Source organism: Cherax quadricarinatus, chromosome 43 (genome assembly GCF_038502225.1).
Source record: "Cherax quadricarinatus isolate ZL_2023a chromosome 43, ASM3850222v1, whole genome shotgun sequence".
Taxonomy (NCBI): Eukaryota; Metazoa; Arthropoda; class Malacostraca; order Decapoda; family Parastacidae; genus Cherax; species Cherax quadricarinatus.
In genome coordinates this window covers 1,886,302-1,898,835 of record NC_091334.1, presented here as the reverse complement: position 1 = coordinate 1,898,835, position 12,534 = coordinate 1,886,302, and the positions used below count along the sequence as shown (strand labels likewise).

The 12,534-nt window shown below is 40.1% G+C and overlaps 1 protein-coding gene across 3 annotated transcripts in view; it reads left to right on the top strand.

The window, feature by feature from the left end:
* Tsp (Thrombospondin) overlaps positions 1-12,534 on the top strand; it is a 346,683-nt gene that overhangs the window by 60,903 nt on the left and 273,246 nt on the right. For all 3 annotated transcript variants that reach the window (XM_070093496.1, XM_070093495.1, XM_070093493.1), the window contains exon 2: positions 7,410-7,577. In XM_070093496.1, the coding sequence (XP_069949597.1) occupies positions 7,410-7,577 (168 nt within the window). The remainder of the gene's footprint in view (positions 1-7,409; positions 7,578-12,534) is intronic.

Sequence of the window (12,534 nt, the reverse complement as noted above, 5' to 3'; positions counted from 1 at the left end):
AGTTTTCGAATCCATAGCCCCTTTTAGCTTTTCTTATCCCCTTTTTAATTTCCCTCTTAATGTCAATATACTGATTCATAAGATGACCCTCACCTCTTCTGATACGCCTATAAATTCCTTTCTTATGCCCTAGTAGATATTTCAGCCTATTATTCATCCATTTTGGGTCATTTCTATTTGATCTAATTTCTTTATACGGGATAAACGTTCTTTGAGCAGCATGCATAGTGTTCAGAAAACTGTCATATTGATACCTCTCTTCGTTACCCCAGTCAACAGATGATAAGTGTTCTCCAAACCCATCGTAATCTGCTAAGCGAAAATCTGGGACTGTTACTGAGTTATCCCTACTATCATACTTCCATTCAATGCTAAATGTTATTGATTTGTGGTCGCTAGCACCCAGTTCCTCTGAAATTTCTAAATTATTAACAAGGGATTCATTGTTTGCCAGAACTAAGTCAAGCAGGTTATTTCCCCTTGTAGGCTCTGTGACAAACTGCTTCAAAAAACAATCATGAACTACTTCTAAGAAGTCGTTTGATTCTAAATTCCCAGTCAAGAAATTCCAATCAATATGACTAAAGTTAAGTCTCCTAGAATTACTACATTATCGTGCCTTGTGGCCTTAACAATTTCCTCCCATAGTAGTCTCCCTTGGTCCCTATCTAAGTTTGGGGGACGGTATATCACACCTAAAATCAGTTTTTCATGCCCCTATGAAAACTCTATCCAAACAGACTCTGTATGTGTTACTTCAGACTTAATACCCGTTTTTATGCAACAGTTCAAGCGATCTCGGACATACAATGCCACCCCACCCCCCTTCCCGATACTTCTATCTACTTGGAACAAGTTTAAACCCTGAATGTGACATTCCGCAGGCATGTCCCGACTTTTTGAATTAAACCACGTCTCAGTTAAGGCAAATACATCAATGTTACCTGCACTAGCAACTAATCTCAACTCGTCCATCTTATTCCTAGCACTACGGCAATTAGCATAATAAACATTGAAAGACTCTCCTTTCTCTTTACCCGTCCTGCTCAGTTCTGTTTTTCTACTAAACCTTTTACTGTCCTTATCACCTAGTGTCACTGGCTTTTCAATATCTACCTCGTTCTGCTTATTTCTAGTTCCCCTAGAACTCATAATATTACTACACTGGGACTTCACTGTTTTCCTGCCAAAACCCATACCACTAACTATTCCTAGTTTAAAGTCCTAACAGCTCCCTCCACTGCCGTTGCCAGTGCCCCGACCCCAGACCAAGATAAGTGAACCCCATCCCTGGCATACATGTCATTTCTGCCATAGAAGAGGTCCCAGTTGCCAATGAATGTTACCGCATTTTCCTTACAGTATTTGTCCAGCCAGCAATTGACACCAATTGCTCTGGACAACCATTCATTTCCAACTCCTCTCCTTGGCAAAATACCACATATGACAGGGTTTCCACCCTTCCTCCTAATTATCTCTATTGCTGACCTATACCTGCTAATCAGGTCCTCACTCCTACGTCTGCCAACATCGTTGCCTCCAGCACTGAGACAGAAAATAGGATTGCTCCCATTACCTCTCATGATGTCATCCAGATGGCTAACAATATCCTCCATCCCAGCCCTGGGAAAGCAAACCCTCTGTCTCCTACTCCTGTCCTTCAAGCAAAACGCCCTATCCATATACCTAACTTGGCTATCCCCAACTACAACAATATTCTTACCTTCGTTGGTGCCGTTCGTCGTGACGTTCCCAGTAGTCGACTCACATTCGTCGGGTAGCTCTGAGAATGCATTAGATGTTTCCACAACAGTCTCTTTCTTCTTCATCGTTTCTACCTTTCCATTCGTCTTCTTGATCGTCAACTTCGTTCCATGCTGTCCAGCCACTGACCAGTTTCCCTTCTTGACCTGAGGACTCAAAACAGGAGGACTACTACGAATCTTCTTGTTTTCCTCGGTCAATCGCCCAATCTCCATCTTCGCCATCCTCAATTCTTCCTTAAGCTGTTGGTAAAGTTGCTCGATGGAGGGCATCTTGGTTCAGTCCGTAGAGAGCACACTCGACACGTCCTCACTGAGCTAAGTACAGATCACCTCTGAGCTAAGTACAGGTCACCTCTGAAAGTACTAAGTCTCCCTCTCTCAATTACAATGCTAGGTTAACTGTAATTAACTTTCTGAATTCACCAAAGGCAGGTTAGGCTATAATCGCCATGTCTTCCTCCATCATCTACAAAGCTAGGCTAAACTGTCATTGATTAGGAACTCGCCAAGTCTCCTTTCCCTCCCTCAGCTACAAAGCTGTGTTAAGCTGTCATTGACTTTCTGAACTTAGTTTCTCTCCCAACTTCGCCTACAAAGCCAATTCATCGTTATCACCAATTACTACTAATGTTTTTCACAACCTACACAGATCACGAATTGACTTGCGCCCAGTCTACCTCCTCTGCTGAATACTTTTCTGAGCTCTCCCTCTGTCGAATATAAATCAGAATACCGTCGCTCGAAAAATCCACAAATAACATGTACTTAGGAGAGGAAACTCGTGACGAGGTTTCGGTCCATCTTGTTTCACTGTCAAGTCGCAAGTTGACAATATTCCAAGACGGATCGAAATGTCGTATATTTCCTCTCATACGTGAACTATCCCTGCGTCAGTTTTGGAGGTTAGACAAAACACCTGTTCTGTACAAGGCGCTCTCATATGTGTAGATGTGTCGCTCACCGCAACATGTGGGTATTTTCACAGAATTTCAGTTCTTCCGTACTCTTCTTTCCGCTAATTAGCCTTTTCATTGTGCTCTGCTAGGAGACATAATCCGACTCCTACTCTTTTTATTTGGACACCGAGCTGGTTCATAATTCAACAATGGCTCCCTTTTCATTCATTAATCTGAAGAAATAACTTGTATCTGGCTGCAAACATTGCTCATTCTTAGCCGTCCTACCGTTCCAGTAGGACGGACCTGACACCTCCAAAGCAAACCTTGCAGCTGTGATAGAGCAAACCACTTCATTCTTAATGATAAAATATCTGGAATCTTGAAGCTATTCACATTTTCCGTCAACTAGATGGATGAACTGACTTTTCATTAGACTGTAACCCAATAATGACCAATTTTTGTAGTGATACTAAGGTATTTATTTTTTGAGATTGTACATATCTTGTGTGCATTACCTAGATGAAGTAATTATATGTAATGGCCTTAATGTTTTTTGTGATGTCACTATGGACAGTGGGGTCCGATAAAGACCCACTGTAATCTCTGTAATCCTGTTATTGTGCTACGGTTCACATAATGAGGATGGGATACACAATAAACCAGCCGATCAGACTTGACAGCTAAAGTAACCGTCATCAACTTTGGCTGAGATTAATTCGTCTTGGTCTTCAGCTTGTCAAGTAGTGACATTTTTGGAGTCCATCAGTCCTCTAGTATAATACTCACAACAGCCAACACCAGGATAACATTTTCTTACTAGGTGAACAAGGGCAGCAGGTGTAATGTGACTTGACTTGTCAAGGAAGATGTACGGACAAGCCTCATTGCACCTGTTCTAGCACTAAATAAATAACTGAACTACTCAGTACTGCACTACTTTCCACGTCTCCCGCCATATCATATCACCTTTTTTCTACCCTCCATAACCACCTCTCATACTCCACTGCCACTCTACCCTTCCTCACTATCAGCCTCTGTCACTGTGCCTTCATAGCTAAATCTCACCCACCCTCCCACTCACCCTCTCATATGAAATCTTCCCCTCCTCCTCCCCCCCCTCTGAAGGTGCTCTACATATGTGTCAAGGCCGTATGAGCTGCTGAAATATGCCAGGAGAAGGTCAGCACAGTGCGACGTGTGGGCGAACTCATTATCCTCCCACGGAGGCGCGCACAAATGGCGCGCGCGTGGGAACGGAAAACCATCTATTGTTTTAAAGATCAACTTCTTCCCCCTCTGTCCTTGCTATAAAGTTTGATGTCTTGCCTGACATTCTTGGTCTGGTATTTATGGAAAGGTGGGACAGCTCTGTGTAATTGCCGCATTATCTCTCTCCTGTGCCCTCCGCTTCTCCCTCCCTCATAGCCTCCCTCCCATCTCTACGTCTGGTTCTTTGTTAAGATAATTAGTGTCTGGTGTTGCTGTTACTGCCAGCACCGTAGCCACGGGGAGCCACTAGCGGCCACTGCTTACACAATTATTTTGTGCCACCCCCAAGTACCATTATTCCTTTACTTAAGTAATATATTCAGTGTTGTTCACTAGTATATTCAGTGGTAATACTAGGCTCATTATTTCAGTCAGGATACCTTGTCAATTTGAAACCAAAATATAACCCTATAATATTACCATTTAAAAATGAATTCAAGACAATTTTTTTAAAATCTATGTAGTTTTTAATGTGTTGTAGAGAAGTTTAAAGAATAATATTTGAAAGCTCTGGGTTGGAAAAAAGACAAACGCAGGATAATGTAACGTTTATTTCGGGTCTTCAACGGGTCATCTATACAATGAAGACTCATGTCAGGAGACACTCGTCTTGTCTCCTGACGAATATTATAACAACGATGTTTCGCGCACACATACTGGGCTGTATTAAATCACAGACAGATTTCACAATGTTTTGCCTAGACATGGGAGAAACGTTGTCAATAAAGGAGTCAACCTCAGTTTATTTAAAAGTCTTAATTAATTTTTTTTATTGATATGAAACAGAGGGAAGAGAGTGAAGCTGGATCTAGCCGTGGCTCAGAAATATTATTTGATTATCTGGCTTATTTAATCAATGTTGTCATATTTTATGGATATGTTCCAGACTCGAGTCATTCTAGGAGAGAATGATCTTACCTGAAGTGATGTTCTTGAGAAGGGAACAGCAAGAATGTAGTTGCTGTTTGCTACCCGTCTTGTGGTATAAATGCTGTCATCTAGTTGTCCGCGAAGTGGAGCCTCGTGTGGTACCTTTACAACATCGGCCTTGTGCATAACAGTATGGTTGAAAAATGGTATAAAATACCAAGTTGAAGATTATGCAACAGTTGGGTGTCTTTATTATTGAAACTTATCGCCTACACAGTAGGCTTCTTCAAATACACTCCACCTTGAAGAATTGAGACACTTATGCAACATATGGGAGTCTTTATTGAATAAATATTTCGTCACACAGTGGCTTCATTAGTCCAATACAAAGCAGGAAGGTATATGGAGAGAAGGAGTTTGAGGTAATCAGTCCCTCAGCCTGGAGTCGATGTGTTCAGTCCATCACTCTTGTTGGAAGTGATTACCTCAAACTCCTCCTCTCCTTATACCTTCCTGCTCTGTATTGGACTGATGAAGCCACTGTGTGGCGAAACGTTTCTTCAATAAAGATTCCCATATGTTGCATAAGTGTCTCAATTCTTCAACTTATCGGTTTTCAAAATCATTCATTATACTACACCTGGTCCATGTAGGCGAATCATTTCAACGATAATGACACCCTACTACTGCACATTTGTCTTAATCATAACAGTAAGACCAGCCACCATTTACGTCCATCTAAAAATATTCCCCATTTACTAGGAAGTTTGACTATTGAACTTGAAAGAATTTTAAGGGGAAATTTGATGTTGATGTTTCAGAGTTATCCTGGTCAGTCATATTGGAGAACTCACCCCCCTCAAGGAAGGTTCCTTGATGTTGGTGAGGGGCTCTTGATTTAGGGAATTGGATCTGTGCTCCATTTCCCCAAATTAAGCCTGAATGCCTTCCACATCCCCCCCCAGGCGCTGTATAATCCTCCGGGTTTAGCGCTTCCCCCTTGATTATAATAATAATAATGGAGAACTCACCGCGCGCTCTTGTTTAGGTAAGCCATGTGATTAACTTATGATTAATATCCATACCCTGATGATCAGTGTTTCTTCCTACACTGGAATGGGTGATTACTGTTATTTAGGAAAGCCGTGATACGTACAAGTACTTATTTGTGGCTGGGTAAGAAGCCTATGTCAGTACCTTCCTGGGACGGGTAGGAAAACACAAGGCAGATCTACTTAATACATACAAGTACATGTACAAGGTATACAGACCATAGCTGACATCAATGACATACTACTATATAGAAAGCCGCTTGTTATGCTGAGCATATCGGCCAAATTAGGTCAGTGTCCCAGGATGCGACCCACACCAGTCCACTAACACCCAGGTACCCATTTTATTGATGGGTGAACAGGGCTGTCAGGGACAGCAGGTGTATTATGGAAACACATCCCTAATGTTTTTCAGCTGTACTAAAGGAGATTCAATATCAAATATTCAGCAACTGAACTACGATATCTCGTAATTGTAACCATTTACAGTCACGTACCCACCAGTATATATCCCATGAATAATTATCCATCCATCTGTCAACTGATATGAAGGTGATTTCCTATACCCCTTGTGGAGTATAGGAAAGGCTCTTGATCCAAGACACTACTTCCCATACGGGTTAACTGCTCTCCTTGATTAAAATAAATAAAAAATAAATTGACTTACCATATAATGCGCACTTTATATTACACTTATAAGCAACACGTAACCATCACTCTACATTATTATCACATGTAAAATGTTATGTTATGATGACTTAACCTAGGATATTACTATACACTGGCTTCTCATTTTTTCTAGTATCCTAGTGCAGGGCTCTTGATCCAAATGAATTGAACTTACTCTTCCTTTCCTTGGATCAATTCTGATTACCTCTTTTTCCCAGGAGATGTAAAACCCTTCAAATTTTAGCGCTTCCTCCATGAATGTTATACTATACTCCAATGAGTAATATTAATAATTTTTCCCTTAATGCTAACTTTGGTTTGTCGCTTAAAATTATTATTATTATTATTATTTAAAGGAAAACACTAAACCTGCAGTGATCAAACAGCCTCTATGGAATCGGATTATAGTCATAACCAAGCGCTAAACCAATAAGGGTCCCGAGGAATCGGGAATAATTAGGTTTGCTTCGAGGAAACGGAATGCAGTTCCATATCACTGAATGAAAATTCCTTCATCAGCATCAAGATGCCTAACTCAAGGAATATTTTTAATTCCATATGAGTCATAATTAAACTTTGATCACATTGAAGACGTCTGAATAAAGTTGAATAAATTATTCAATTTTCTGATAGGCTAGATAAATGAAGGTATTTTATTTGACATACATTTTAGAGAAGTTTGGTAAGTTTCCAGGTTAGTATTGATGTAAAATTAAAAATATATATATATTTAGGGAAGGGATCCTAGGGGTAATTCTTAAATTTATGTATATTACTGTGTTTAGGAACTGGTAAGAACGAGGTTCTAAATGATTCCTAACGATCTGGTTCCTATTATATCTTTTCCATGTTTTGATAATGTTTTTTTTTGTTTTGGTTGACAGGATTGACTTCGTCAGCACGGGTGGGTCTGGCTGAGGACACTCTGGTGCTGAGTTTCCAGGGTGTGACACCAGCCAGGAGGTCTGGTGCGCCACACCACCTCTTACTCTCCCTCGCCTTCCCTGGTCATACCCGGCTCGCACTAGCCCTCGACCGTGCTCACGCTCAAGGTCTGTGTTTACTCTTGTACTCACCTAGTACTCAATCTCTTTTTTGATAAATTAGACACATGTGGAACACAGTGGTTTTCTTGCTCCATTACGGAAAAGAATAATTGAAGGTTAGAAGGCGTTTGAGGTAATCAATCCCTCATCCTGGAGTCAATTTAATCAGTCCATTGATGGACCGATTACCTCAAGCTCCCTCTGATCATCAATTATTCTTCTCTGTATTGGACTAATGAAGTCGCTGTGCGGCAAAACGTTTCCAAATTAAAAATAATCAAATATTGCAAATGTATCAACTTATCGATTCCCTGAAATTTTTTTTTGCACGTGTTTTACAGGGTTAAGAGTTTCTGTCTTTATTTACAAACTAAGATATGTTACTTAGTCCATCTGAAAGCATTTTTTTAATTATGAGACATAAAAATGGGGAACAGGATAAAGATGGAGCTGTCTGTGGGTCAACTGACTTTATTTCATTGAACATGTTCCAGTCTCCAGTCATCCTAGAAATAAATGAATCTCAGATTAAGTGATGTTTTTGAGAATGGTACAGCCAGAGTTGTTGTATTGTGTAATCAGTTATATGTATTTAAATGTAATCTTGCAGGTGACCATAGCTGCTGCAGAACACATTTTAAACTGTTAGTCCACGACCTTTTCCCTGTCAGGGTGATTTATGTAATTATCGAGGTGCCTTTAATCATTTCCGGGAACTTATAGGAGAGCCCATTGACATTAACAATTGAATAGGATTCGTATGGGGTGCTGGTAGTGTTAGCTTGGTATCCTAATGTTTGTGTTGTGTGTTTTATTAATGCTGATAGCTTTGTGATTTGCTAGTTTTACCTGGGATGATCTTGTGCACGTTGTATTTCTATTATTACTGCCAAGAGAGTAAATAATCGGAGGGATCAAAGTTCTCTTAGTCTCAAAAACTAACTACTCAACTGAATATTGTGTTGTCATGTACCCAACTTTTATTACTTAAGTCTATATTGAACTCATCTTGTAGTCAGTACTCACCTATATGTACTCATGTATTTATTTGTACCTGTATGTACATTTTACTGTATAATTATGAAAAGTAGGTGACAAGGCTTAAATATTTGTAGTTAATGTTAGGTGAGTGTGAAGTCACGGCCGGAGAAGTGCGTTAACTCCCGCCTCAAAGATAAATAAAAAAAAAATAAGTTTGACGTAGATAAGAGAAAAATATATGTTAGAAAGTGGATGTCCGTTCCCCACCCCCCTTTCCGTCCCTCTTGAGTAGACTACCTGTTCGCCCATTTATCCGTAGTTGGAGAACCAACCCCTCTTCAGACCCCTCCCCCCTTAATGGGTGGGGCCCATCTTTGGTTCCGAGGCCACTAATATGGTCTGGTGGGTGTGCTCCTCTGATCACACTGTCCTATGGCTGTTTTTACTCGTTTGGATATATCCGCAGTCAGCTATTACTCTATATGATAGTTGCTGTGGAAACATCCACAGTACGTTACTACACTATGTGATACACTGTGTGGTAACATCCACAGTATGCTTCTAGCCTACTCTATAACAGTACACTGTGTGGTAACATCCACAGTATGCTTCTAGCCTACTCTATAACAGTACACTGTGTAGTAACATCCACAGTATGCTTCTGGCCTACTCTATAACAGTACACTGTGGTAACATCCACAGTATGCTTCTAGCCTACTCTATAACAGTACTGTGTAGTAACATCCACAGTATGCTTCTGGCCTACTCTATAACAGTACACTGTGTAGTAACATCCACAGTATGCTTCTAGCCTACTCTATAACAGTACACTGTGTGGTAACATCCACAGTATGCTTCTAGCCTACTCTATAACAGTACAGTGTGGTAACATCCACAGTATGCTTCTAGCCTACTCTATAACAGTACACTGTGTGGTAACATCCACAGTATGCTTCTAGCCTACTCTATAACAGTACACTGTGTGGTAACATCCACAGTATGCTTCTAGCCTACTCTATAACAGTACACTGTGTAGTAACATCCACAGTATGCTTCTAGCCTACTCTATAACAGTACACTGTGTGGTAACATCCACAGTATGCTTCTGGCCTACTCTATAACAGTACACTGTATGGTAACACCCACACTGCCGCTAGCCTACACTGTAATAGTTACACTGGTAATACCTGTAGTGTGCGGCTAACATATGTTATGTCATTGTGAGAACACCTGCAGACTTTAACCTTAATAAAGCAACTAGTAGTTAAAACACTCGCATATTTATCCATAGATTTTTATTATATAAAAATATCGTGTAACATCATATTTACAAACATTTTCAATTCACCCACGCCCGCACCCACGCCCGCACCCACGCCCGCACCCACGGCTATGCCTACACACCCCTCAAGGAAGGTTTCTTAACGCTGGTGAGAGGATTTTGATCTAGGGAATTGGATCGGTGCTCCAGTTCCCTGAAATGAGCCTTAATACCTTCCATTCCTCCCTCCAGGCGTTGTACAATCCCCAAGGGTTTAGCGCTCCCACATGATTATAATATGTCTACACAAACATCCACGCCCACAATAACACCCAAGCCTATATCCACACCCATACCCATATTAAGTCACGCTACACATCCTGTGAGAAATTATGTGAGTAAATTACCTGCAGGAGGCTTACAGGGCATCACCTGAATTATTACCTGCAAGTAATTTGGGTGAGGTAAGTGGGACTTAAGTCACATCAGGTCACTGAGCTGCCACTCCTTCGACTGCCCACTTCCTCAGTACTCTCAAAAAAGTTAGACCTGACATTAAATTAATAATTATATTAAAACCAGCTACTCTGGTACATTAAAATTATGTGGACTGTATGTGATTAGGCCTTCTTGCTGGGTACACAAAATATAAATATTATTACAGTACATATAATACAATAGTGTTATTAGAAAATAACTTTATTACCACGTACCATTTAATTACTGTAGATGGATCACGCCACAACACCTGCATAACACTGGCCAGCTAGTGATCTAAATGCAAGAACTACTGGTGCACTTCCCTCTGAGTTAGGTTGCATCCCTTATTTTTCCTCATCCACACGTAATTTTTGAGGTCCCGCAAATTTCCCGTCACAATTCTTCATCACGGGACATTAACACAGATTCCTAATTACAAATTCAGGCCGAAACGTCACAATTTGGCCTCCGAGAACACCCGATTACAACGCACAACCATGTCCAGTATTCATCAATTAAATTCCACGTAGTGTCCCCACCCTGGCGACAGTCTCCGGCTCCTCCACACACCCCTTCACTTAATATTTCTCGAAGGGTCAGTTCAGCATCACATTTTATTACACAATTATTGTATTACTCAAATTTACACATGCTGAATTTTTCCACACATCCCTATATTTGAAAAAAAAAAACACTAAGTTTATATCGGTTTAGCTAATGTTTACACTGGTGTATAATGTTCTGTGAGGCTGTTGCTAATGTTTACCCTGCAAGGGCAACTCTGTTTGTATATAATATAATTTTTTTCTCCTATTACCTCTTTTAATGGTTGTTGTGGCAGTGTTGGTGACGTGAGTGTGAATAGTTGGCTTTCATTCTGGGTGGCTCCACCACACTGTAGCCTTCCACTGTCTCAACACATTCACCAGTTGTGAATGTGTTGAGACAGTTGACGTAGTTAAATATTTGTCAAGCTGATTTATGAAAATGAGTAGTTGTGAACAATAATATATTAATTTAATAAAATATAAGTATCTATGATCAGAAAGACAATTACCCCCTCAAGGAAGGTTCCTTGATGTTGGTGAGGGGCTCTTGATTTAGGGAATTGGATCTGTGCTCCAGTTCCCCAAATTAAGCCTGAATGCCTTCCGCATCCCCCCCCCAGGCGCTGTATAATCCTCCGGGTTTAGCGCTTCCCCCTTGATTGTAATAATAATAATAATAATAATAACAATTACATTACAAAGTTAGTTACGGGTATTTTTTTTACAAGTACAAACTATGTACAACATCGTTGTACTGCATATCCTCTAGTTTATTAAAAAATAAAGTCAATGAAATCAATCTTTTAGGAAACCAAAATGAAAACACTAGGAAGCCAATGTTGTTTCTCGTAGGAAAACAGCTGTTTCCTGTGCTGACTTTAGCACAGCTGTTGGTGAGTTAGGATTTGTGATAGAGGTAGAGCAGGTGTAACATATGTATTAAATAACACTAACTATAATCCCCTCAAGGGAGGTTCCTTGGCGCTGGTGAGGGGCTCTTGATCTAGGGAATTGGATCTGTGCTCCATTTCCCTGAACTGAGACTAAATGCCTTCAGTCCCCTCCTCCTACAGGTGCTGTGTAATCCCTACGGGTTTACCGCTCCCCACAATAATAATAGCTAACCATTATCACAAAAAGCCAAAGGGACTGTGAGATATGAGTTGAAATTTGCAGTGTGTAAATATGTCACTGGGAAAAGTAGAGTTTATATGTTTCACAGAACTGTTGAAATTATATGATGATGCAGTAAAGTTACGATGCAGTAAAGTTATGATGTAGTAAAGTTACGATGTAGTAAAGTTATGATGTAGTAAAGTTACGATGTAGTAAAGTTATGATGTAGTAAAGTTACGATGTAGTAAAGTTATGATGTAGTAAAGTTGCGATGTAGTAAAGTTATGATGTAGTAAAGTTACGATGTAGTAAAGTTATGATGTAGTAAAGTTACGATGTAGTAAAGTTATGATGTAGTAAAGTTACGATGTAGTAAAGTTATGATGTAGTAAAGTTGCGATGTAGTAAAGTTATGATGTAGTAAAGTTACGATGTAGTAAAGTTATGATGTAAAGTTGCGATGCAGTAAAGTTACGATGCAGTGAAGTAACGATGCAGTAAAGTTACGATGTAGTAAAGTTACGATGCAGTAAAGTTACGATGCAGTAAAGTTACGATGTAGTAAAGTTGCGATGCA